At 50.4% G+C, this 27206-nt stretch overlaps 2 protein-coding genes across 13 annotated transcripts in view; both read right to left on the bottom strand.

Annotated features, from left to right (window-relative positions):
- Positions 1–3936, bottom strand: part of TTC12 (tetratricopeptide repeat domain 12) — a 40424-nt gene extending 36488 nt beyond the window's left edge. Inside the window, exons 1-2 of one of the 3 annotated variants that reach the window (XM_048217448.2) lie at positions 3910–3936; positions 2309–2381 (exon numbers count right to left, since the gene is read on the bottom strand). In XM_048217448.2, coding sequence (XP_048073405.1) covers positions 2309–2366 — 58 coding nt within the window. In that variant the 5' untranslated portion in view covers positions 2367–2381; positions 3910–3936. The other 2 variants (XM_044386644.3, XM_048217446.2) reach the window with 2 other exon arrangements.
- Positions 3937–23052: 19116 nt separating this feature from the next.
- Positions 23053–27206, bottom strand: part of NCAM1 (neural cell adhesion molecule 1) — a 292392-nt gene continuing 288238 nt past the window's right edge. For 9 of the 10 annotated variants that reach the window (XM_026505739.4, XM_044386647.3, XM_048217424.2 and 6 more), the window contains one exon: positions 23053–24834. In XM_026505739.4, coding sequence (XP_026361524.1) covers positions 24714–24834 — 121 coding nt within the window. In that variant the 3' untranslated portion in view covers positions 23053–24713. Of the gene's footprint in view, positions 24835–26290; positions 27107–27206 lie in introns of all 10 variants that reach the window. The other variant, XM_048217428.2, reaches the window with a different exon arrangement.

Raw genomic sequence — 27206 nt, 5'->3', positions numbered from 1 at the left:
CCCCAGTGTGACTGTCCTGGCAGAGAGCCTTTTAAAGGCATCATTAAGGTGAATGAGGTCCTTGGGATGGGGCTCTAAACCAACTGGACTGGTGTCCCTATAAGAAAAGGAGGAGACATCAGGGATGTTACAAGCAGAAAAAAGAGCACGTGAGGACGCAGCGAGAAGACAGTCATCTCCAAGCCAAGAAGAGAGACCTCAGGAGAAACCAAACCTGCCCACGCCTCGATCTTGCACTTCCAGAACGATGGAAAGGAAATTTCTACTGCTTAAGCCATCCAGCCAGTGGCATTTTGTCATAGCAGCCCAACCAGACTAATACAATTTGTAAAGCTGAGTTAGTGTCTCTTGTACTCTGCAAATCTCTCTTCGTATCACACGTCACACTGGAGATTGCTTGTTTCAGATCTGTTCTCCCCACTGGGCTGTAGATACCAGGAGGAAAGCTAACTCTTGGTTATCATTACTGCAGTCTCCGGAGCCTAGCAATACTCAATACACAGCAAGAGCCCAGGAAATGAGTGTAGACCCTATACACGTGGCTACACAAATTTAAACTAATTATAAATGAAATACAATTAGAAACTCAGTTCCTGGGGAGCACCAGCCACCTCTGAAAAGCTCACAGCTGCATGCAGTCACCGGCGGCCATAGCAGACAGTGTGGACTGCAGGACATTTCCATCACCTCAGAGAATTCTATGGGCCAGTACTGGTATAAATGGTACCCTAAGGAATTCTGAGCCTGAATGCAAGTGAGCCAGGTAAAGAGAGATGGGGAGGCACAAGGAACAACAAAGGTGACGTGCAGAGTGTGAACCATTAGGGGACCTGTGGGGAACCAGAAGCAGTCTGCTGCCCACTCGCTGCAGTGTGAGGTAGGGAGAGGCGAGAGGTAAGGACAAGGTCACGGGAGGTCTTAAGCCCAGAGGAGAGCCTGAAGTTTATTGTGGCTGCGGAGAGAATCCAAGCAGAGAAGTGTCTGGGTCAGATTTGCATTTTAGATACATTACTCTGTGGGGAGCGTAAGCCTGGAGGCAGGAGCAACACTCAGGGGGTTGTTGAAATAGTCTGGGTCAGAGAACCAGAACAAAGGGAGGGGCGGGGAGGACAGAGCGGGAGAAAGAAGCTGAACTTGATGGCCGACTGACTGTAGGGTGAGAGCTGGCAGGAGTCCACCTTGACGAGAAAACTTCAGCCCGAAGTACCACCCACCAAGACCAGAAGGAAGGGGAGGGCAGGAGAAGGGGTTTTATTTGGGAGGAGGAGGACGGGGTGGGGGTGGGGTAGAGCAGTGATCAGCTGGCTTTTGGACCCACGAAGTTTGCGGTGTCTGTGGATATGACAGCTGGCGCAGGGTCCGAGGCTCAGCAAAGAAGGCTCGGTGGCCAACAGGGATGTGGGGTGGTGAGTAAACAGGTTGTAGGAAACATGTGCCTGGACTAGACCACCTGAAGAGAAAGGTGAGCAGCAGGCCGGCCAAGGCCGGAAGTCCGCAGAACATTCAGGGTGGGCAGAGGAGGCGCCCGTGGATGAACACAGAGAACACAGTGTGGATGTGCCTTTTATGAAGTTGCCCCAACTATTTTTAAAACCATTTTAATTCTTTGGACCCATACACCCTTCTGGAAAGAGCAATTTCAACATATTTCTGTTTGATATGTAAGGTTTGTTTGATTGTTGGTTTGCTTGTTTCCATCGTCACACAAGCTCCCTGAAGTCTGAACAGGAAACCAGCTGCTTTGGAATCTCTTGAGTGGGATTTGTGGGCTCAGAGGATGAACTTTGAGATCCCACCTGTCTGAACTGGGGAAGGAGGGGTCTTCCCACCTAGAGGAGGAGAGACAGGATTATAATGACCACGAACCATCCATGTTATTAGACCGACCCTGAGGGAAAGTCTTTGATTTTGCCTCTGCAGCTCAAAATCAGCAATGGCTCTGCCCTAAAACAAGAGGGATTCCACACTGATCAACAAGGTTCCCGAGTGATCTCGAAGGGAACAGCTAGGCTCCTTTGATGTGAATTCTACATGGAAGGGGACAAAATATGGAGGAGAGCTGTCAGCCTCAATACCAACCAGAAAGTTAACGGCTTCTCTGATACCAATTAACAGCCACAAAATACCACCCCAGGCTCTAATATTACTTGCTTCTCAATGCCCTTTCTATATAATTCCAATTATATTTTCTCTTAGAGTCATAAAGCTATCAGGCAGCCGAGGAACTAACTTAGAGTGATCATTTCTCTTCAGTCACTCCACCTTGCTACCATAGAATTTAATTTGTTTATGATTTACTGGTACTTACTGATTTCATCCACATTTTTAAGAAATTTCTGCAAATCTTTCTCGTGATCGTCAGCCATTGTCAACCAGAGTACCTGGGGGAGGCAGCATAAGTAATGAAAATTAATAATCATAAAGCACTAAACAGAATTTGTCAGGCTCATTAGCCTTCTAAAACTAGGAGCCAAGTGACTATTTTCAAGATGGATTTGTGTTCATAAATGTCACGAATAACAGCAGGGTGATCTATTTCACTCCAACTGCTATTAAGGCCAAGGGATACCCATTATTTGTGCTGATACTTCTGGAAAGCTGTCAGCCCTCCCTCCACTGGGAAAACTGCTCTGCAAAATGTTCCTCCAAAGCCAACATCCACCGCTGGGATTCAGGGACCTGGCATAAAGGAGGCCAGGAGGAGAGGCGGACAGGCAGGCAGGAATGGAGAAGGAAGCGAACGCCTGACTTTGATTGAGATAGGCCCGCCAGCCAGAAGCCTGGACCTGGCTGTGGGACTGGTAACCGGGAACCGGAGAATTTGCATTTAACTGTCCAAACTTGTTGAAGATCTAAGCCTCTGGCTTGTCTCTGAGGAGTGAAGAGAAGCTAAAACTTGGCGGAAGGGATCAGAACTCCAGGACACTGAGCGCCAGCACCTCTTCTCCTCTCCAGGTACTTCAGGTTTATTACTTCTCAGTGGTTTGTGCGTCAGCAGGCCTCATGGTATACCGACGGCTCCCCAAGTTCACCCACAGACCATAAAAACCATCCAAAAACTCCTTAAATATACAGACTCCTCAGCTTTAGCGCCAAAGCTTCTCTGTCGGTCCACCTGCCAGGGTACCCGGGAATGGAGAGTTTTAAAACCCTCTTGGGGGAGATTCTGATTTACGGCAAGGTTTAGTAGTAGTGCAGTCGTGTAAGCACCTCTAAGTGGAAATTTGAACTCTGCCACGAAGAAGGTGGGAGTTATTTGACTTTGAGACTCCACCAGTTACAAGCTGTGTGACCTCAGCTGAAGTCGCCAACCTCTCTCAGCCTCTTTCTACGGAAACGGTAATAGGAACCGAGAGGGCTGCCCTGGGGGTTAAGTGAAAGCACCAGGTAGGCAGCGAGTGGTAAATGCGAGGCACCCTTAACTACAAAACGGGGGAGGGGGCGTGTGGCTTAAGTAAAAGAGCCGTAGGGTTCCTTCCATATTAAGGCTCCCAGGGAACTGGGACCTAGTGAAGCGAGCGGACTTGCCCAAGGTTGCCGGGGCAGAAGGAAGGCTCAGCATTTGCCCGGGCAGGCGCAGGGGTGTAAGGACGCGGGGCTGAGCCGAACCCACCACAGGACCGGAGATACACTCACAGGAGACCAGAGCCGCGGCGCGCGTGCGGGAGCCTGGCGACCAGCTCGCCTGGACGCCCCGCCCCGCCGGCGCAGAGGGGCGGGGCCGACGGCATCGTTGCCCGGCAACCACTCCGCAGCGTCCACCGGCTCCTGTGTCCAAAGCGGAGGACCCAGCCCGCGGCCGATACCGTCCCATCTGCTGGGGCCCACGCCAGCGTCCTCTGCTCGGCGCTGACGGCCAGATCAGGACCACATCCCAGGGCACACCCCTGGCCACCCCGCCGCACTGACCTGACACGCCCAGGACCGGACAGGAAATGGCGGCCGTGGGCGGGCGGTGACGGACGGGGGGGGGCGTGACCAGAGGGGCGTGACCAAGTCCCGGGGCGGGGCTAGGCCTGGGAATGGGCGGGGCCCCGACGCTCAGGTTCTGGAGCGAGCGCTTCTTGGCCGCGCTGCCCCCCCCCCCCGCCCCCCGCACCAGGCCACAGGCAAGAAGCAGAAACTCAGAGTGAGCCGCGCCAGTCCCCGAGTCAGAGCCAGATTTTCGCCTCTTTTTCTTCTAAGGAGGGGGTATCACTCCTATTAACTTAGGATCCCTGACCCAAAAAGGGGACAACCTTCAGTGTACTTGGGAGACGCAGGCTTAAATGTGAATGCGGTTTTGCTTATTGGTAAATGTGAGACCTTCAGAGAGTTATGTCATCCTTTGATCCTCAGTTTCCTCGGACTGGAGAAACGGCGCATGAGGTTTATGGTTAAAGTGCCAGGCATCTAGTCAGTAGGAATACGTGGTAGTCCCAGGAATCATAGGATTTGGGGCAGATTGAGATGGTGGACACGTGCACACTTTGAATACACGCACACGGTTTTAAAGAGATTCCGGTCTGTTTTTTTAAAACAAAAGTGTAGTGTTATGTGGGGGTTAAAAGGGGAGAAAAGCAGGTTTGGGGAAGGTTCTTCCTTGAGCTTAAGCTGGTGTTCAGAAACACTTGGGACTTCTTGGCAAATCTGTGGGCATGTTTCAGAAACCTGTTTGGTCGTGGCTGAGGAGCCCCTGGGGTTAAAATTACCAGGAGGGGAGAGGGGTTCAGGCACGGCTGGCTAGATCCAACATTGGTGGAATACAGTCTGTGGACTCTGTCCTGTGGGCTAGAGCCAGTAGGATGCATGTCTCAGCCCTCTGGAGGCAGGGGCTGCTTGACTGAAATCTCCAGAAGGCGTTGGCGTACCTCACTCCTGCTCCAGATGGGACGTCCCGAGGGGAGCAGAGCGCGAGGGCCAGGGCCTTCTCTGGACAGCAGAGCAGGCCCAGCCGCAGCGAGTCCTCCAGCATCTCCGTCAGCTGCAGCAGGAGGCAGTGGGACCTGCGGACCCAGCGGTATAGGCACCACAGCTGTCCCAGGGCCTGAGATCGCTCCTGAGAAGGAGCAGAGTGGACGTGTCTGGCAGAGGCGGGTTGCTGTGCCAGCCACACCCTGGAAATTCTCAGAAAGACACGGGTTACGTCAGTGACCGTGGAGCCTGTGGGAACTGATGGAGACAAGAGCCAGTGACAGGTTACCGCTTTTAGCATTGCCCTGTGTTCCCCTCGGGCTGAGAGCTCTTGAGCACACGCAGGCCTAGTCTCGAACCTCAGGCTCCTTCTGTCACTTGGGGCTGCCAGTCTTAATTCCAAATGCCTTACTTCCTGTTCCACTGCTCTTCACCACACTCCTGTCCTGGACTCCAGAGGGGCCTGCCCACCACCATTCATTCACACACTCATGTGTCTGCTGTGGGCGGTCTACAGCGTGCCAGGTGCTGTGGAAAGCCCCCCGGGTACAGCTGACAAATGACAAATATTTATCCTGTGCTGGTTCTAGATCAGGGGCTCTAGAACCAGTCAGCATGTATTCAAATCTCAGCTCTCTGCTTCTTAGCATCTATTAAAATCTTGCTAAGCACCTCCCATGCCCCCTTCCTGAGCTAGGTGCTAGAGAGCTTTCTCTCTTCCCTACTTCTACTATTACTAGCTGTGTGACCTTGTCTAGGTACTTAATCTCTCCATGTCTTCGTTTCCTCGCCTGAAAAAATGAGGATGTTAAGTAGTATCGCTCTTACGGGACTGCTGTGAGAGGCACCCGAGTTAACACGGGAGGAGTGTCTAGACGATGCGCGGGGCATCAGGACGTGTCATTACGTGTTTGTGCGACTGCTGTGATTAGCACACATTAGACCCATGCGTCAGAAGCCGGACCGTGCGCAAGAAGTACGTGGGGATCTTGGTAAGTTGCAGATCCGGATTCAGCGGGCCTGGGGTCTGAGATGCTGCGGTGACGCCTCTTTGTGGGCAGTGGGCCACCCTGATTAGCACGTGGATAATCTTTTCTTGATGTTAGAAGTTATTTTTATAGTTAGAAGTTATTTTTTTTTCTCCTTGAAGTCCTATTTCCATTTAACGCCCCCATACTCAGAATACTACCCTAATACAGGATATGTTTGTGCTTGAATGTCTTTTACTGATCACCCCATCCTAATTCTCTGCCACAGAAATATCGACAAGCATTGTTGGAGTTTTTGCTTTAACCATAAGTCAGGGACACAACCGCTGTCCTCAGTCCATTCACAGTCCAGTGAGGAAGGTAGAGGCATAAACAGATGATTACAGAGCGGTGCGATAGGCACAGTAAAGGTCTAGTGTTTATGGAAGAAGGAGGGAGGAGGAAAGGGAAATGGAAGCAGGGCCCCACAGGAACAGGAATTTACATGGTCCATGTGGAAGGTGAGCGCGTGTGCAGTGGTCCAGGCAGAGCAAACATTTGGAGGCAGGAAGCATTGTGCCATGGGTGAGAAAACAGAGAAATTTAAGGCGAGTGTGGTGAGAGATGAGCCAGGACGGTGGGTATGGCCCAGGGTCTCAAGGAGAGCAGCGTAGGGAGAGCAGCAGACGAGGAGGAGCCCAGGCAAGAGCCGGGCAAAATACTTGGGTGGGAGGGATGTCAAGGAGAGGGCGAGCGCCTACAGGGATCTCTGTGGAGCCAAGACGTTGCCCCAAGCCCCAGCCCTCTGATCCAACAGGGTAACTAGACTGTGGATCTCTTGGGAGTAGGAATTTTGTTTTATTTAGTCTTAGTGCTCCTAGCACCTGGCACTTACTGGAGCTAAATTTAGAGTTGCTGAATAGGTGAGTTAATTTCTTGCTCTGTGTGGAGGAAGATTGGAGGAAGGCTCCAATCTAAGTTATTCTAGATGGGGAAGGAATAAGAGTGTTTACAGTTTCTCTGCATCAGCCTTCCCAGAGAGGTCCATTTTGGAGGACAAACGTTGTTACAGTCACAAAATATGTTTTAGGGTAAATCTTCTTGACAGATTGATCACTTTAAAATGTCGGAGGTCTTAGTTAGCCCTGGGTAGTCACTGGGCTGTCTGCAAAGATTCCAGTATTCCCAGGCACACAGTAGGATCTCACTTCCCTGTGACCGGGTGATTTGCCTTGTTCAGTGCTGTGTGGGAAGAAGGGAAGGGGGCAGAAGCCTTTAAGAGCCAGTGCATGACTTGCAGTAGATAGCCAACCCTTCCCCTGCCCCAGCAACGAGGTAGTGGAGGCTGTGTCTGCTTGAGTCTCTGAGGGCGGGGACACGGACCAGAGATGCCCGTCTACCTCTGATCGACATGCAGCGTGATTTTTGTTTTAATCCACAAATATCTTGGACTTGTTTGCTAGGCAGCATGACTCAGCCTTTCCCGTCTGGTACAACCGCTCGGACTATAGCAGTTCACTCGCTGCAGTGACAAAATCCAGGGGCCGTGGGCATAGATTATGACCGTTGTGACTTACATTTTAAGTGTGTCTGCATTTTCACACATATTGAAACCTGTCGAGGAAAACAGATGTTCACACCACGTGTGACTCGCATTTCAAATTTACTCCTCTTCGAGAACTTCTATGAATCATACTTTCCCAATGGCTACTTCCACCCAACCTAAGTCCCTTGTTTGGTACACAAGTTTTACTTTTTTCTTTATGTCCTCACAAAAATTGGAGAACGTTTGGCCACCTTCCACCATACAGTGTATCAGAGACTTGGAGAGTATTGTAAGCTGTCTCTTTTCTCTGCTTTCCCTTTTGCGTAAATGATTCTAGCTCTTTGCTTTTTCTCATCAATCATACTTCATAAGCTTAGGAGAGATAAGAAGGAAAGATCCCCCCGCCCCCCCGCCCCAGGACAGCCCATGCGGAATAAAGGGATCGTGCCTTTGCCTGCGGGAAGTAAAGGTGCAGACAAGGTCGGCCCGGAGCCGGAGCCGCGCTGCGAAGCTGTCCTGTTGGACAGAGCCCCTCGTGGAGATGCCGGGACCACAGTCCTTTTGGTAGCTTTGGTCTCAGGATTTAGCAGGGGGGAAGCTGACAGAATTCAGCACTGTTTCTTCCCTTCCTGAATTTAGAAATCACATTTGATATTTCCCCCCACACATACGTCCTTTCATTAAAAAGAACAGAGTAGCTAACGATTTTGCTCCTTGGTCTTACCCTTTTCTCTTTAAATTCCTACTGGATTATGGATGAAGAAATGATGTCAAGATCTAGTCACAGATTTCGTCTGTGTGTCCTCAGAAGGCAAGAGTCTTCCCCGGGATGTCTGCCTGTAATTAACGAAAACACAGTTAACAACAACAACAACAGCATGATGGTAACCAGCCTCCCTGAGGGGCTGGGTCCAGGCCTCGAGCTCAATCCTTTCCTTGCATTAGTGAACTTCAGTCTCTCAACAGCCTGGCAAGGTCTTATTCCCATTTCCCAGATAAGGAAATGCAGTCAGGGAGGTGCTGGGACTCACCAGGGCGGAAGCCAAGCTGTGAACCCTGGTCTGAGCGGCCCCCCAGCTCGTTCTACCCACCTCACCACACTGCCCCCAGTGTCACACTTCCCGGACAGCTCCGTCTTCAACTCCTGAGGTCAGCGACCCTCCTGGGAGCGTCCGGCCCCAGCTCAGCCTCCTGGAAGTTCGTTCACACCTCCCTACAGGGTGCCCGGTCTGCTTCACAGGCTGGCCCGACCGGCCAAAGGTGAGGGGTGCTCTCCCACAGCCAGGGGGCCATGTCGCCTACTCCATTAAAAACAGGGTGAGTCCAGCAATGTCCTCCTTTGGAAGCTTCCTGTGGGTCTCGGAACTGGTTTGCCTGGAAAGGGAAGGGGCGTTGGGCATTTAGCACCAGGTGGAACCCGGGCCGCCCCTCTCTGCGTCGTGTGGAGCAGCACTGCCACCGTGTGGGCAGACTGGCTCTGCTGGGACAGCCACGGAGGCCAAGAAACAGGGAACCCACCAGGACCCAGAGGTCATGCATTTATTTAGTGTTTGCTGAGCACTTACTATGTGTCGTGGACTTGGCTAGGCTCCTTCTATTGCTGCTGCTGCTGCTGAGCTTCCTTCTCTGGGTAGTGAATTAAATAATGGCAGCGCACTAGGCTCTAGTGAAAGTTTGCATTCATTCATCATTTATTCGGGGCACTTCCCTCTAGGCGTGATTCGAGCCACTAAGAAATTATGAAGAGGCGTCAGCTTTGGGCAGAAGGATTTCCTTTGCCTCCAAGGTTTTGGGGACAAGAGGCCACACAGAGAAATGTAGGGCTCCAGAGTGACTTACTGTCCTGATACGGGCTTCCTCTCAATTGTTAGGGAAGAGGAGGATATGTATTTCTAGCACATGCCTTTGCTTCTCTTTGTATTAACAGGTAGATAGTATATTAAAAGCCTATCCTAGAAACTTAGAAAATAGAGAAATGCAATGCAATGATGTAACCGTGCTTATATATGATTTTTTGTTTTACTTTATTACAATAAAGTACGATATCGTTGTAATAATAATAGATGATCCATTCTGAGCACCCATCATGTCCCAGGCCCTTTACTAGAGTCTTTAAATGTCATCTCTTGAAGCCATATAACAATCTTAGGAGGTGGTATTATTATCCCTCTTTTAATAGGCAAGACAACTGAGGCTCGGAGGGGACCCTACATCTCTTGCCTCTCATAGGTCTGCGCCAGACCACTGTGTTGTCTGAGTAATGCTCATTTAACACCTGCATTGCCTTCCATGTGTCTGTGCTCTGTGCTGCCCCTGACTCCTTGCCCTCCTTTTAGATCTTTGGCTGCTGCTGATCTTTTTTTTTGCTGATGTAAATATTGCTGCCACAAGCCTCTTTAAATAGAACTTTTTATATATTTAGGATTAATTTCTTAGGGTGACTTTTCAGAAGTGGGTTTTTTGATCACGAGTTTGAACTTTTTATGGCTGGGGATATTTTTGAATTGCCTTTCAATGGGGCTGCACACACGTGCACACATTTGCCCTGTAACCAGACGTGTACAGGAATGCCAGTTTCACAGCATCCTCACCAGCACTGAGTGTTGATTTTTTTTTTCACTCTAAAAGATGATAAGGGCATCTGGCTGGCTCAGAGGGTAGAGCATGCGACTCTTGATCTCAGGTCATAAGGTTGAGCCCCATGTTGGGAGTAGAGCTTACTGGGGATAAAAAGGATAAATGGTCTGATAAGAAAATTTGTGATAAGGGGATTGTTTTGTATGTCTTTCATCATTATTGGGGGTGAAATCCCTTTTACTTCTCACCACTGTGCTGGCACTTTCTGCTTCCTTTGCATTCTGTGAACATCTCTACTGTCTTGGATCCTTCTAGATCAGAGGTTCTTCACCTAGGGTCCAGGGACTCTCCCTGGGGTTCTGTGGATAGAATTCAGGGAGTCTGTGAACTTGTTTGGGAAAAAAAAAATCTTCATTTCTATAAACTTGCCACGGGGGTAGCACTCCTTCCATCCCGTCGTGAATGCAGGCAAAACCACAGCAGTGTTAGCAGGAGCTCTGGTGTCGTTTATACTCAGCAACACTTGGAAATTACAGTCGTTACTAGACCTGCAGCTTAGAACGCGCGTTTGGATGTGTTAATAAACAGCCACATGTATTACCACATCGCACATTTGTTTATAAAATATTTTGATCATGGTATTTCACTATCATTGGTTTCCTTACTAGTCCTGTGGGGTTTTTTTATTATGTTATGTTAGTCACCATACAGTACTTCATTACTTTTTGATGTCGTGTTCCATGTTTTTTTAAAAAATAAATCCATTAAATTGTAAAATGCTATTCTGAGAAGAGATCCATGGGCTTCACTTGACTACTGGTGGGGTCATAGCAAAAATAAAGTTGAAAATTCCTGTCCTACAAATCTTCATTATAGAAGAATTCCAAATAATTACATGCTATGGCTCTAGGGAGAAGTCAGTTCTCTCCCCTGAGTGTTCACTGGACTCAGTGATTCGCTTCTAAAGAAGAGCGTATGGAAAGGGAAATAGTAGCTTCACAGCTGAGAAACCTGCAGACACCTCCTTATCCAGGTGACGAAGGTCAACCTGACCAGTGGCAAGTCATGCTGATGTCATGCATCCAGGATACGATACAATGACAAGGGCACTTCATCTTCTGTGATGTTCTTCCCCTTCAAATCCATACCCAGATCTAGTCATGAGCAAACGCCAGACAACCCAGATTCAGGGACATTCTCCAAAATACCCCATTAGTATTCTCCAAAAGTGTCAAAGTCATGGAAACCAAGGAAAGACTGAGAAGCTGCCACAGACTAGAGGAGCCTCGGGAGACAGACTAAATGCAACATTCTCAGCTGCTTGCAATGCTGTGCGAACAAGGTGGGAGGTGATCCTGGTACATCTCACACCAGCAAGCAACGAGGTACTCAGAAACCAGGGGGTCACGTACAAAGATACAGAAGCCAGCTTGAATGGATTCTCACTGAGTGTCTAGACAAGGGACAATTTGAGCGTCAAGATAAATAATGAGAGTAACAACCCACTGAATGAAATAGAAAACCATTAGTTTACACAGATACAAATAAAGGATAACTCAATCAAAAGTTTGCTGAGGCCTGGGTTATTTACAAATTTAAATACCTCCCCGCATACAAAGCCCTCAATTAATGATATTTATTGCAACAATGGACAAATGCTTATTAACTACAAAGGGGAAAAGAGGGACTTTATAGTGGAGAGGCTTGGCAGACATCACCTTAATTAAGTGATCAGAGTGGACACCCACAGATACAGAGGAATGGAAATTGTGCGTCACCTTACGGGATGCGGTGAGAAAAACCCATTAGCACCTCTGTGATGTCCCTAATCAAAGAGGCATTGCCTGACTTGACTTGTGAGAAAATTTCAAACAAACCGAAATCAAGGGACATCTTACAAAAGAAATGACCTGTACCCTTCAAAAAGATCAAGGTCATGGTACACAATAAAGGATAGATCTTCTGGATTGAAAAAGACAAGGGTCATCATGAAGCTAAATGAAATGTGGATTCCTGGAGTAAATGGTGGACACACAAAAATGATTTTCCTTTTGCTTTAGAGGCCATTAGTGAAACAACTGGAGAAATCGGACTTGATTTTGACTTTGATTGTGGTCAGGTAGGGGAGGGAAGGTCCTCGATTGTCTGAAATGGTAAAATATTTGCAGATGATGGGACATCGGGTCAGAAACAAATGGTTCAGTAAAAAGAAAGTTCTTTGTACTGTACTCACCACTTTTATGTAAGTTTATAATTATGACTGGGAGGAGCTATGGCTATTTTTTTGTGGCCATTTTTTTTAATCCTATAAAATACGTCTTTTTTTTTTTTTTTTTGGTCTACCACAATGTCCACAACGGAACTCTTGTTTTCAACCCTCAATATGCTTCTTCCTCTCTCAAAAAATGGCCCCAAACATCCGCCGTCTTGCTTAAGGCAAAAACCCCTTTGTGTCAAACCGTCCCTCTTAGGCACCAGCACGTCCTGCCAAGTCTGGCTCCAAACCAGGTCTGGAACCTGTTCCCGTGCCGTTGCTGGCACTCCCTCCTGCCCTGAGCCTCCACCTTTGCCGGGCTGCGAGGGGGCGATCCGTGGGAGGCTGCTCTGTGTATCTGCCAGAGGCAGGGCCGGAGGCTGTGGCTGATCGGAAGGACGCTGATGGGCGGCTGCCCTTGGCGGGGGGGGGGGGGGGGGGGGGGGGGGGTGTGTGTGCAGACGTACCAGAACTCACCGAGGCCCTCAGCGTTTGTCCATCACTGCACGGGACTGCACAACGTCTGTAAGAAAGTATAGCACACGGCATCCCTTCTGCTTCAACTGTCACCCGAGCTCTTCTTTTGGCCAACTCTGAAGTGGCCGCCGGCTCCTGCTCCCTGACATCACAGAGCTGTTGTCGTTCGCTGCGTGGCACTCATTGCTAGTTGCTGTTGTCGAATCTGTTCACTGTGGCATTCTCCGCTCTCAAGTTATCTCAGGACAGCGTGGCTCTCGTCTGTCCTCAGCACAGACAACAGGGAGTGGCATGTGGTGTGGAGTAAAGGTCCCCACCCTTGACTTTCACAATTCCTACTTTTGGATCTGTTGCTTCCACATGCTAATTTATTTTATGAAATAAGAATTAATAAAATTCTTTCAAGTGAAAAAAAGACACAAAAAAACCTCCCACCCAAATAGACTTAAGTAATGGGAAATACATTGGTTCATGGAATGGAAAAGTCCAGAGACTCTCTCAGGCACAGCTGAATCCAGGGCTCTCCAATGCCGCTGAGATTTGTTGCTGCTCCTTGTGTGTTGGCTTCAATCTCAGGCAGTCTCCCCCCACCCAGGGAAGCCCCTGAAGACTTCTTTCTCGTGCGTTCAGTGAGAATAGAGCTGCCTTTTGCCAGTAGTTTCAATAAAAGTCCTGAGAGTAAAAGGGGAATCTTCCTCCCCAAAATGAGGTACCGTTGAGAGCAGAAAAAGGAAAATGGATGCCTGCTGGGCAGATACGTTTGTTCACCACAGTTTCGTTGTAAGGATTAAGAGTTGAGATTTCAAAGTTTCTGGCACATAGTAAGCCCTCGATTAATGATGGCTGCTACAACAATAATTAATATTGTCATGTAATTATCATTACTGCGTGAAAGCATTTTGCACACTGCAGGGTACCAAACGAACGTTAGATATCATTATCTCCTTCGGAGCTCAGAGCAGATTAGGCAACCCAATTCCGCAGCGGAGAGAAGGAGGAGCTCTCATTTCCCAGGCCCTGGTGGAGGCCCCTGCCCCACGGCTGTGTTGGAGGGAAGGCGTGGTCCTCCCGTGGTTCTTAGGATGGCCACTTGGTGGCAGCCTTAGCCCACTTTGTGCCCTTCCCAGTCAGGTCCCCGCCGCTCAGGCTGGGTGCGTACTTGGGTACTTGGGGAACAGCCTGGGCAGGGGACTCCAGCAGACATCTGTCACATGCGGGCAGCCCAGCATTTGTGGAACATCCTTGCTCCTATTGGAGGACATTCCAGCCTTAGTCTCGCTTCCCTTATGAGGAAGCCTGAGAACTGCCCTTCCCAGGTGTCTTTGCAGCTGCCCACTGGGCATAGGTGAGACCCAGGCCCCTCCGACCAGACTCACAGATGTGAGACTTCACTCTGCAGATGAGAGCAGCCGAGAAGAGAGGTTCCGCCCAGAACCCATTTTGTTTTGTTTTGTTTTCCTTGACAAGGATAGTGGCAGCAGTATTGTCTTTCTTTTGGAGGTGGGGGTGAGGAGGGCGGGTGGTAGCCGGTGGGAAGGTCATGTGCCTGACCCAGACATGGCACTGCTGGGGGAAAGTGGGCAGTGGCAGCTTTTGGAAGCCTGGTCTACAGCCTGGTTCTCCATGCCTCCCAGGATTGTGTGAACTACCCAGTATCTTTTTAGTAAAATCCTGTTTGGGTTTTAACCCATCGGAATCAGAATCTTTGGTTGCTCTCAGCAAAGCACCTTGACTAATGAACGCACTCACCCTGTTTTAATCACATGCCCCGTCCTAGGCCTCTTTTCAATTTCAAACAATTCCATGCGGAGGAATTCTCATTTTACAGACGAGGCAAATATACTCAGAGAGGTTCAGTACTTTGCCCGTGGTCACACAGCTTGCATGTACCAGTGCCTCTGGAGTTCGTGACCTTTCCAATGTGCTGGACGCTGTGCCATCAGGGGAGGGACATTATCTGTACCCCCCGCTACCCCACTCAGCGCCAGATGCTTATTCGGTGCTCGATAAATAATTGACCGTTAGTAAATACTGAACAAATGAGTCAATTGAATGCCGCAATGTTTTGTTCTTGGAGTGCGGTTCAGCTTGCGGTGTCTCTGGGCGGGGCGGGGGGGGGGGCAAGCTCTGGTCAGATGGCAGGTGAAATTCATCTTTGACAGTCTCACCTCTCTCTCTAGAGCGCCCTCTCCTCCTCAGCGTCCCGTGTCCTGCTCACTGCCCGGCTCTGGCCCCTTGGCTCCGACTGTGACACAGTTATGTGTCTGTCTATCCCCGAAGATGAATTCAATGGATGGCCATGATCGGGCTGACAATTTGCTTCCCCCACAGTCCGTGCTGCAGACCGGGGTGGGTGCTCAGAGGGTCGAGAATCTGCACGAAGTCACCGAGGCATACGCTGGATCCGCCTCCTGTCCCCATGCCTGCGGGACGGCGCCCACCTCTACTTCAAGACTCGCTGTCCACTTTGAGGGCCACTCTAATGAGACGATGGGCTCCTCGTGAGTGTGTCGAGCCCGTTTCTCTGTGACGGTTCTACTTGGGGCCTCGGGAGTCTTGCGTACAAGCCCACTGCCGTTTGTAGTCGACGTGTGAAGGAGCCCATTGCGAGTCTCCGGGACTCTGCTCACCGCCCTCCCAAGTGAACCACACAGTGCTCCTGCCCTTGCTTCTTCGCAGACGTGGCTGTGAGTGTCTTCACCCTCCTGTCGTTCTGCCCTGGACACGCCCCACTGGCCCTCTTGGGTGTGATGCAGGGTCTGAAATTGAAGCCACCCAGGGCAGGGCAGGCTCCTACATTCCTCGATGAGGATCCCTTATGACTAGGTTCAAATTCTGGCTCTGTTTCTTCATGGCTGTGTGACCTCAGGCAAGTTAAGAAACCTCTCTGTGCTTCAGTGTTTCCATACGTAAAACACGGTTAATACTAATAGCTCTTTCATAGAATTATTATAAGGACCGACAGAGTAAGTATTTGCTAAGTGCTTAGAATGGTGTCTGTCATGGTGTTATAGAATTGTTTTAAAAATAAATAAAACTATCAATGTCAACATCACAAGTATTTTTGAATGTCTACACTGATACCAAGTTTATAGCCAATTTAAAACTCATAGCCTTTTTCCTTTCGCTTTCTTTCTCCCTCCCTTCCTCCCTCCCTCCCTCCCTCCTCCTTTCTCTCCCTTCCTTCCTTCCTTCCTTCCTTCCTTCCTTCCTTCCTTCCTTCCTTTCTTTCTTCTAGATGCGCTCCTCTAGCCCCACCCCCATCAGCGTGCCCTTCAGCAGTGAGATTTGCAGAGGGCACAGTTTACGTGGGTCCCTCTGGCGGGACATCGTCTGGGCTGCTCCTCTGACTTGGGTGTGTGCGGTGGAGTGTGCTGAGCCTTGGGAAGTGTCTTGCTGACATGCAGACACTCCACGGCGTCTGCAGCACTTCCTGTCTGTCTGCGTGGCCCGCGGAGTGCCCCGAGGGAGGAGGAGGGCTGCTGCTGCCCTCAGCTGGGCCGGCTGCCTGCGCGCCTCCAGGTGCAGTCTGAGGACCACCTACATGGAACCCCGCACCCCAGACTTGCGGCCTCAGGATCCAGGGGCTGGGATCCAGAATGTGCAGTCCATACTGTGTCCCAGGAGGCGCAGAGGCCTGTGGAAGGGGGCGATGGAGGGGCTTGGCCAAGCGCGGCCGAGGCGCAGAGCTGCCACTGACTTCTCAGCCTGGGCCTCAGGGTGGGCTGGTGGCTGCCCAGAGTGACCTTCTCCTCCTCAGCTACAGACCGGCTCTCTTTCCTCCCTCAGCAGGAGTGAAACAGGACTCGCAGGTGGGTCCTGAGCTCCAAATCGCAGCTCCCTGGGGAAGTTTCATCCCATAACCCCAGAGATCTCCGCAGTTTTGTTCCTCATGCTCGAGGCCACGTTTCTATAAGGCCATCGTGGTGGGAAGCGCTCTGAACAGACAGTCCCTCGTGGGTCATCTTGTTCTGAGTGCAGTTCATAGCCAAGCGCCCGGGCTCGCCTGCTCAGGAAGATCCGGCATACCACTGTCCACTGGAAAGCCAAAGCCCTGACACCTAGACCTGGGACTAGCAGACCCTTCGCAGATCACACTGCCCTGTACTCCTGCCTCTTGTCTCCTCTTCCCAGCCTCCCAACCCATAGATTTGCCCCCTTAGAGAAATGGCAAGGAAGGACTTCCCCTGGTTTTGCCGGGTCAGCCTTGTCCATCAGGTAACTGTGGTTTTGAGTATCGGGCATGGGTACGATGTTTCAGCCTTTCAGGGTCCCCTCATCTGAGTCGTCCCAACTTGCCTCCATCGCAGAGCTGCTACTCTGGCCAGACACCGTGACAGCCTAGAAGAAGAGGGGTGCGATGGCCCATGACCTGCTAAGGCAGGAAGCAGTGGGGGTTCCCCAGGTGGACCCTCTCTGGCCACATGTAAACCCTGTCACCGAGCCGTGCGGATGAAACTCTGTTAAAGCCAGGACGAGCTCTGCGCTCACCTGCAAAATACAGGTAAAAAGTGTTTCACAACTCCAGGCACTGCAGAGAAAGGAAATATGGTTTGTGGGAGAGAAGACGGACTCCTTCAGGTAGCAGAGCAGCAGGGGCTGGAACAGAGTATGACTTGGAGGTGTGCCAAGAATGAGCTCGAACAGTAAGTGAGGAGTGGGACGGTGGCCAAGATGGCCTTGGTGAGCCTCGTGAAGGACTCTGCATTCGATCCTGAGGGTAGTTGGGAGCTCCTGAAGATCTTTTGGGGAAGATGGGGGAAAAGGGGGTTGGCCTGATGAAATTCACCTTTGTCCAGCTCATTCTGTGCAGAGTGAGGCCAATGGATCGGAGGTCACCAGACCACTGGATAAAAGCCGGTGAAACCTCCTTCATCACCCAGCTCAGCCTACGTGAGACCAGCATTGCTGGGGTAGAGATTTATGTATGAGATTCATACGACCATGTTGGGGGCAACTCTCATCACTCAGAGGCATCCTGCCCTGCCCGCGCCAAGCGCTAGGGGCGAGGCTGGGGCTCTAGTCACACGAGGCGGTCCTTGCGGGCGACTCCCCGGAGTGTTTCTGAATACCCTGTGGGAGGAAGCAGGGATGGAGGGTCTGCCCAGCCGTGGCAGGCGCTCACTGGAGTGGCAGTGAGCAGGTGAACACCAGGCTGGCAAGGGTCCTAGGTCATCTTTTTGTAGCTACAAGTCAAAATCTAACCTCTAGACTCTTGAGCAGTAACCCTGTGTGCCAGGCAGCAGGACAGGTGGAGGCGAATTCTGTTAGGGTGTCACTGCCGCTCCCACCCTGATCCGGAGGGAGGCTGCAAACGGCAGAGCAGGATTTTCCCATGATTCTCCTTGACAGAGAGCTGCCTGCAAATTCCTTTCTGGGCTCCTTGCTTGGTTCTCTCCTCTTCTTAATCCACATTCATTTCCTTGGTGATCTCACCAAGGGCCAGCATTTTAAATACAAGCTCCATGCTGACAGCTCCTATATGTGTCTGCAGACTGGACCTCTTGAACTTTGGCCTGTTCCAAATCTCCGCCAGCGTGTTCATAGGCATCTCGGGCTTAAAGTGTCCAGAACCAAACTCTGCACCCTCCTCATTGATCTGCTTCTCCTTCACTCTTTTTAGAAAGTAAATGGCAGCTCCATCCTTTTAATTACTTAGGCCCCAAGTCTGGAAGTCACCCTTGATGCCTTCCTCAAACCGCAACATCTGACCCATTATCCAATCTTGCTGGCTTCCCCTTCGGGAGTTTGCCAGAATCTGGCCATTGCCCACGTGTGGCTGGAGCCAGCTTGCTCCAAGCACACCGTCTTGTCCCATCCAGATTTTTTCCTCCAATTGGTATCCTCACTTCCTCTCTTGCCCTCCTGCAGTCTGTTCTCCAACCAGCAGCCAGAACGATCATTTCAAAATCAAGTCATGTTAGGCTTCTGCTCCAAATTTCGCCCTGGCTTTCCATCTCACTTGAAGGAAAAAGCCAAAATTCTAGCAGTTGTCTGCAGACCCTATGCGATCTAGCTCATGGCTCCCTCTGCCCCCTCCCCTTCACTGTTCTCTGCTCCAGCCACACTGGCCTCCTTGCTGTTCCTCAAACACACCGAGCAGTCCCCACCTCAGGATCTTTGCACTTGTGGTTCCCTCTACCTGAGAGATCCTTGTTCAGGTATTTGCGTGGTTTAGTCCCTTACTTTTTTCAGGTCACTGGTCAAATGTCACCTTTTCGGAGAGGAGTACCCTGACCACCTCCTTACCTGGATTTGTTTCCATGGCACTTACCACTCCCTGTGTAGCCAAGACAGACTAAATCATGCTACGGTAACAGATCCTAAGGCCAAGTGGCTTGTAACATCAGGGCTATCCAGGGGTCTGCTGGAGAAGCCTCTACTGGCTTGAGAGAATCGTTACATTTGCAGGAAATTTATGAGTCAGTTGTTATTAAAAGTTAAATTCCATAAACCCACAATCAACAAAACTGTGTTTAAAGTGAAGGCTATACTCAAAATGTATCATTTCTCAATGGTCTTACTGCATTTTACTGTTACGGATGTATATCAATAGCTTATTGTTACTATTGCTCCATATTGCTATTTTCTCTGAGCTGGAGGGTCTTTCTGTCTCTTTCATCCTTATGGGGTACATCTGCTATATGACAATGTGCCTCTCTCCCTAAGCCCTTGGTCAGCGAGGACATGCAGAAATTAGCCATGCTGGGAATATTTACACACTGCTGAAAGCAGTCAGTGCCACAGACAAGGTGTTCGATTGTTTGTGCTGGTGTTTGTCTTGACTTGAGAGTGATGGGGAAATATTTATGATGTAGATTAAGTTTACAATGTGCCCTGTGTGCGGCCATCCTGCTGCAGCTAGCACAAAACATTGAGGCCATATTCTAGCATTCAGAACTCACGCCTGAGTCAGCGGAGGTCACTCACACCACCGATGAGCGAGTGAAGGTCCATCACACGGATCTCCCGGGGTTCCCCTTGCATCTGATCTGTTGGTACCCATGAATGTATCAACTAATGCTCTCGTTGGAACTCCACCCACTCATTAATTGTAACCACAGGTTGATTCTAGACAAGAGTGCAGCAAAAATGTACCAAGGCATTCTGTATCATACGGATGTATGGAGTTTCAATGCAGAGTGTGGTGTATCATTTGTAAACTGCATTCTTTGTCTCAGTAAGTTTTCTAATAAACACACACACCGTATGTAAATGCATCCCCTCGTCTCCCCCCTTGGAGGGCTAGTTATTGAACATTGACCAGAGATTGCCACTGGGGTATCCCTCATGCATGCTCCATGTCCATCACGGGCCATCCGTGCACACCTGTCCCTCTGGGCCCCGGTGGTGGCCCTTCCACCACCTGCAGCATTGCTGATTGCTGTGTGAAGGGAAGAGGGCCATCACAGGCTCTGCCGAGAAGTGACATGTACTGCCCTGATCGTATTCCATTGACACAGCCACGCCTACTTTGTGTGACCAGAGAAGTATGAATGTATCATGTGTCTGGGAGGAGAGAAGGGAGAACTGGACTACTGGTCACTACAACAGCCCAGGCATTATGTGCTTGTCTGCTGCACCCCACACACAAAGTAACGCTCCATGGCTGTATCCGGAGCATCTTGGAGGCACTCAGTGAATACTTACTGAGCGAATCCTGGAGACTAGCCTGAAGGAGGAAGGCTCTGGAAGTAAGCCCCCATGGATCATTAAAGAGGGTCATCATTTCATGATGTTTTTGTTGATGGCTCCTTACCTTACCATATGCAGCTGGATGGTGGTGGCCCAGGAAATAGCACTGATACATGTGGCTCTGGGTCCTTAAAACAGGCTCTAGGGCCAGTGAAGGGCCAACTCCGGGAATGGGTGCAGACACCACCCCAGAGGAAGACACCACCCCAGGCTGGGACTGGAGAGGGACATGTAGGACATAAAAGAAGGAGGTGCCTCAGACTTGTGCAGGTGCGGGACTGGCCCTGAGATGGCCTCCTTCTGTCTTGCTTCCTAGAAGTCTCACTCACCTGCCTCACTCCAGGGCTGGCCCTGGCACCTGCTCTGCTCCAGGGACTTCCGATTCCAGTTTAACAGGTAACTTCAACTCTCGGCTCTTCCAAACACAGCTGGACAGCAGCACATGCAAAAGAATTTGGAGTTGGGTGAAGTTTTCTCCACTCTATCTAGCTCGGAGACTTTAATAAACTCCAAGGGCTGAGCGGTATGGCAAAGAAAGAAGGAGAGGCATCATGTATTCTGGACTAAGGCTCATGTGCCTGCCTCCATGTTGAAACCTTGGAGCTCAAGTTTAGATTGTTATTCCAATTGGGTTTGATGCTATCACACACCTGGGGGGCCACTGGCACTACCTCCCATTTGTTGAGCACCTACTATGTGCCAAGACAGTCCTACACTTTGACTTCCCTCATTAGCCGGTGCTTCAGCTCTATGAACTTGGTATCTCCTGTTTGTCAAAAGAGGAAACTGAGTCTTGGGGAGATGAAGGAACTCTTCCAAAGTCAACAAGGAAATGGCAGAACCAAGATTGGAATGAAATCCTTCTGAATCTGATGGCTGGCCATTCTAAAACGAGGATTCCTCTATCAACCTGAGGGGAAAAATTGGAAAAACTACCCTTCAGGCAACGTGAACTCAAGACACTGTGTTTAACTGACCTTATTCACAAGGTCAAAAAAAAAAAAAAAAAAGACCACCACCAACAAACCATTGGCATTTCCACATGTGATTCACGTGACAGACTTGCACCGAATCAAAATAGATGCCAGTTTGACCATAATGGGTTTTTTGTTTCAATTTTTATTGAACACAAGTATTCTGACAGAATGCAAAGTCAAAATTCTCAGTTAGTACTCAGTATTTACACCAGTGAGAATGGAAACAAAGGTGGTATCGATGTTTCACTCGGTAAAAAGTTTATAACAAGAGAGAAGGCCCCCGAAGTACGGAATGCTGGGTAGGGATGTTCATGGAGGTCTGAAAACCACCATCCAGACAGACAGCCTCGAGTGACAGCCTGGGACGCGGAAGGGCTCCATAGAAAAGTGTGAAAACAGTCCCACTTCAGAAGCTGGACCACGTACACTACGGCCCCCAGGACTCAGAGCCCCCGCGTGACACCGGGAGCGCCCCCCGCAGAACGTGGCCACGCCGCCAGTTATGTGAATACATATGTATGGCACATACACATATAGACACATGCACATTGGAAACTGGTAGAGTTGATCCCGCCTTCAAAAAATTAAAAAAGGAAAACTATAAGCTTTTATCTCTTAACATAAAAGATAGAACATCTTGAAAATAAAGTGACTCTCTCTTTGATCTTAGAGAAAGCATTGCTCTGGTTTTTTTTGTTTGTTTGTTTTTGTTTTGTTTTTGCTTTTTTTTAATTTTTAATTTTTTTTTTTTTTTAAAGAAAGGAAAGCTCATGCGTGCGGAGACAAATCTATGTATAATGAAAGAGAGGCAGACCAAAAGGTGGGCAGAGTCTTGGGTGCCAGTTAATGGCGGAGCCAGGGTTCTGGGTGGGTGGGGGGGCGTCAGCTGCCCTGGGCCGGGTTACTTGAGGGTCGGCTATACCTCTTTCTCTTCCGAACCATCAGAACCAAAGTCGTTGTGCCTGACCACAACCACTTGGCCTAGATGCACAGTCTCGATGAGGGATAGCATGGGCTTGGCTTAGGTAGTCAACGCCATTAATATCAGAAGATGAGCAACTAACTGATTCCACAGACAACCCAGCGTGGGAAGGGCCCAGCACGCCCTGCTGGGTCCCCACCCCCTGCCCCGTCTCAGATACCCAGGAGCTCCCATTCTGCTGTGTGCTCAAAGAACTGTCTGCACGTTACTAGTGCCTGAGGGCCTGTGCATTTGAACCACAGATTTGTGCAAAGGCCCTAGAATCAGAGGGGCCAGAGCCGGGTACACTGGATCCTCCATTTCCATCCCCAGGAGCTGAGAAAATGCAAAATAACCCCACATTTAGCAAATGACAAGACCATTATTTTTCACAGTTTGAAATTATAACCTTAGCGTATCACCACTGATCAGACTGCAGAAGTGTCAGAACATGGGGGAGTGTGGCCCACAGAACGGACTCAGGGACAGTCTTGCCACCCTAACCTCTTGCTGTTTTGTACCTTGGGAAAGGAACGCATGCCGGAGGGCTGAATTTCTGTTTCCTTAGCTTTATCATCGTCGTCGCCATCATCATCACTTTTATTTTATTTTCTTTGTTTAAAGGCTTCAATTCCTTTTCAGAGTTATTTTTGTTTCCTGAATATTTTTTTCTGAACTATCTGCTATACCTTCCACAACCAAACTATGTTGAAGTTTTATTTCAATACTATGACAAAAACACGTTTCACACTAAAATATTCACGCATCCACAGTGCACAAGCTTGCAGTTCTAAAGTAGAATGAGGAAAAAAAAGCAAAATTTCTATACAAAGGGCTGGCTTTTCCCTTCTCCCCCCTCCCATCCCCCTTAAAGTTTCTGTATTTTTTTCCCCCCACTTGGTTTCCAATCCAGGAAAGTTGTGTTATGACTCCAGACGGCAGGTTGGATTTTTTTTTTCTCTTTCGTTTCTATAAATGCTGCCTAAGTGAACAGAAGGCCGATGTTACTTTACTTCAACAGATTTCCAAAAAAAGACACTAATTCCCTGAAGCACACATCCTCTTCCGCTCAAATCTAGATTCTGGGCTCAAAAGGAAATTGTATGTATAGATTTTATTTGGCTTTCTACAAAAAAGGGGATGTTTGGGGTAAAAATGTGTGTTCACCAAGACCAGCCCCAACTATACAATCTTCTCTGCTTCATTCAACAAAGCCTAAGGAGTCCTTCGAAAGGAAGGACGCGGATGCCTGGGGGGGCGGGGGGCAGACCCTTTTTCACAGATACAGGCAGGTGGTGGCTAATTAGAAAGTGGTCGAACCCCCAAGGAAATACAAAAAGAACTGAGAACCCAAAAAAAAGCAAAACCACTCCAGAACGAGATGGATTTTTCACCTGAGTTGCACACAGGCAAAAATTTCAAATCAGAATGGGGAGGGTGGGGGGGGGAAGAGCCACTGTAAACAATCATATTTTGTAAAGTTGTCCCGTGCGGAAGCAAGCCTGTGATGACCCTACCCGCCTCAGGCAGTATTTGTAACTTAAAAAAAAAAAAGGCAGTATTTTACACGGACATTTAAACACAACCAAAGTCAAACATGTGTCGACTTGTAAACATTGGAAAACAAAGTTGGCAGAAAGGAGGAAAAAAAAAAAAGAATGAGAAAGAAAAGGAGAGAAAAAGAAACCAGAATATTGCAAACTGAGATCTACCCCCGAAGCTGCGATTTGGCATTCTTCCTACAAACAGGAGTCTACGTGGGAACAGAATTCAGCTAGCAAGGGGGACACACTTTGCATACTGAACAAATACCAAGTGACCAGAAATTATAACTTATTTATGGGGCTTTACAGAGTTCAAACTCGACTCAAAGTATAAAAATAAACTTGGACTTTGTTCATTCGTTAGTCTTAGTGCCTGGAAGTATTTCTCTGAAACTGGTCTGTGCCAATTGGGCAATGCCAAGTGCGGTCTTCCTGAACCTAGATTTTTTTTTTTTTTCTGAGCTTCCTAGATTCTTAATTTGGGGTCCTTTTGTTTGATTCTTAAATGGTTTCAGGGAACAGAGTGTCCTAGTTTGGCTGTGGGTTTAACCTTTTTGTCTCATTTTCTTACAAGTGAGTGCGCGGCAAAGGAACCCTTTCTATAAACCTACAAAAAGGAGATCCCATGTTTATCTGTTTAGTTTTTTTTTAAAGGCAAAAGACACTAGAGGAATGAGATGCGTGTGTGCGCGTGTGTACGCGTGCGTGTGTGTGTGCGTGCGTGTGTGCGTGTCTGTGTGTGTGTGTGAGAGATATTGGGAATGCTCTGGTGAAGCTGTGGTGTCACTTTTTACTTTGATCTGCTCATTTCTTGTCACCCATCATGCTTTGCTCTCGTTCTCCTTTGTTTGTGTGGCGTCGTTGGGGACCGTCTTGACTTCGGCTGGCGCTGGCTTCGTTTCTGTCTCCTGGCACTCCGACTTTGCTTCTACTGGGCCCTTCCTGCAGAGAATTGGGAAAACAGCACTGAGACCACAATCCACAGTAACTCACCCTTCGGCCGGGCCTCCAGCTCAGAGCAGTGGTCTCCATCTTTGGCCACACGCTGGAATCACCTGGGAGCTCTAAAAATCCCCGAGGCCTGGGCTGGCCCCCCAGGAATCCTGATTTCATTGGTCGGGGCACGATGACTTTTAAAAGCACCCAAGTGACTCTAAAACAGAGCCAACGTGGAGAGCTGCTGAGTCAGAGGCGCGAGACCTCCCCGTCCCAGCTCTCATCCGATGCCGGGGCCCAGGGGCCCAGCCCTTCCCTGGGCGATGGAAGGGGGCAGCGGATGTGGCCTTCTCCTCACCCCGACCGACCGGCCGCACGGCAGCCGCTCAGCTTGGTATAAATGATGCATGCTGTGCTGGGCTCCCCAGTACTGACTCCAGGGGCCCGTCTGCAACCCCCCTTGCTCTTGCCTGTCCTCACTCCCAGCACACCCAGCGCTCTGTGTTTACGGTGGCAAGAGGCTCTTTGCTACTGAGGCAGCGTTCCACAGCATGAGAGGCTAGAGCGGCTGTCACACTACCCGTGGAGACAGGGTGGGGGGAGGCGGGGGGTTCTGAGTGGGCAGGACTAGTGGAGTCCTGCTTCTTCAGATTCAGGGCTCCCAGGGAGCGTCCCATTCCAGCTCTTGGGGGCAGCACGATAGCTCATCTGGGGGCAGGAGCCTCTATAAAAACCTAGGTCTGACTCTGCCTTATCCAGTCTCGGGAGTGAGAGTCGGGTCTAAGGACACACGGGGGCAAGCAGCCTCAGACTCCGGCTCCAGCTGTATTTTGGCATCACGGTTAAGACATCAGTAAGCATAAGGACCTTCCCTTGAACTTGGAAACCCAATAGTCATTCGGTGCCTGCGAGCTCTGGGTATTCCCAGACATTGCAGGTCAGGAGAAGCAAGCGTAGCTGGTGGGGAGTTGTGGGCATCCGGGCTGGAGTGGGACAGAACCTTCTGGACCACATCCACTCCCCACACGGGTCTGGGGGCCTGCCTCTTTCCTTCCTGCGGAACAGTGTCGTTCTGCTGCGGACTCAGCCCAGCCCTGGCTAACACACTGACTGTCTGTGGGCCCTGGGGTGGCCGATAAGGGCACCTTGGCCTCCTTAGCTCGCTTCCCAATCTACGCTCATCAGTGGCCCGACGGCAAGGCTCCCCCCCAGGGAAAACAGAAGCCACTGCCAGAATGGTAAGACATAATTAACATGGCCTAATTAGCGAGCAGGCGGCTGCTTGCTGGGCCTGCTGCCTGCCCCCACTCTCTCCGCCTCATCCCAGCCCCTTGCTTGGCAGTCGCCTCAGAGAAGCCCGGGATTAGGCTGAAGACACATCTCACAGATAGGACACAGCACAGCACAAACGCACACCACCACGGGACACACCCCGACCACAGCAGACAAAGAGAGGCCGTACTCGGTCTTTGCTGGTGCAGGCGGAACAGAGCTGTCTGCAGTGGAAGGAGCAAGCTCAGGGGCTTGTCCACTGGCCCCAGTGGCGGGAGCAGGAGAGCCCAGGGCTGCAAAAACATCCTTTGCAAGGTCAATATCTGGGGTCTTGAAGTTCCCTTCGTCCATTTTAAAGTCCTCGCCCTGGGCAGGGTTTGTGGCGCTGACGGAGGCAGCCTCGCTCTTCGGGCTAGTGAGGCCCGTGGCTGCCTCGGTCGGGCTCTTCACGGCGCCAGGCTGGGTGGGCTCGGGGTCCGGGCCTTTGGTGCTGGGAGCCTCCTGCTTGGCCTGGGGGGCTTCTGTGGCAGGGGCGGCCGCTGCTGCTAAGGGACTGGCTGCCCCGGCCGTGGCAGGGCCTGGTGCGGGGGCCGGCTTGCTGGCTGGAGGGGCCTTGGAGGCCTCCCCCACGCTGGCAGGGGCGCTTGGGCTGAGCACAGCCCCCTGGTTAGCCAGGACACTAGAAGACAAATTGCTGGCAGCGGGGGCTGAGGTCGGGGTGTCACTCAGGTCAACGAGGGGGGCCACCTTGGGGGCTGAAGGGGGGGGCGGGGAGGAGGTGGCGACGCCGGGCCCCTTAGAAGGGGTGGCCTGGCCGGCGGGCACAGAGTTTGAGTCAGGTGTGGCTGTGGCCGGGGGGGCAATACTGGAGGTCAGGGTGGTGGTCTCACTGGTGGGGCTGTTCTGAGCAGTGGCAAAGGTTTCGGTGATAGTGTCAGAGTTAGCGGTGACGGTGGTGACAGAAGGCAGCATGTCCTCGACAGTGGCTGTGGTGTCGGCAGGCAGCCTGTGGGGAGGACAGGAAGTAGAAGAGAATAGACAATGAAGCTCAGACAAGACAGAGAAGCAGGGGAAGGGCTGCAGCCAAGGAGGGGGGTGCGGGCAGG

Source organism: Ursus arctos, unplaced genomic scaffold (assembly GCF_023065955.2).
Source record: "Ursus arctos isolate Adak ecotype North America unplaced genomic scaffold, UrsArc2.0 scaffold_22, whole genome shotgun sequence".
Classification (NCBI taxonomy): domain Eukaryota; kingdom Metazoa; phylum Chordata; class Mammalia; order Carnivora; family Ursidae; genus Ursus; species Ursus arctos.
This window is presented reverse-complemented; position numbering and strand designations above follow the sequence as displayed.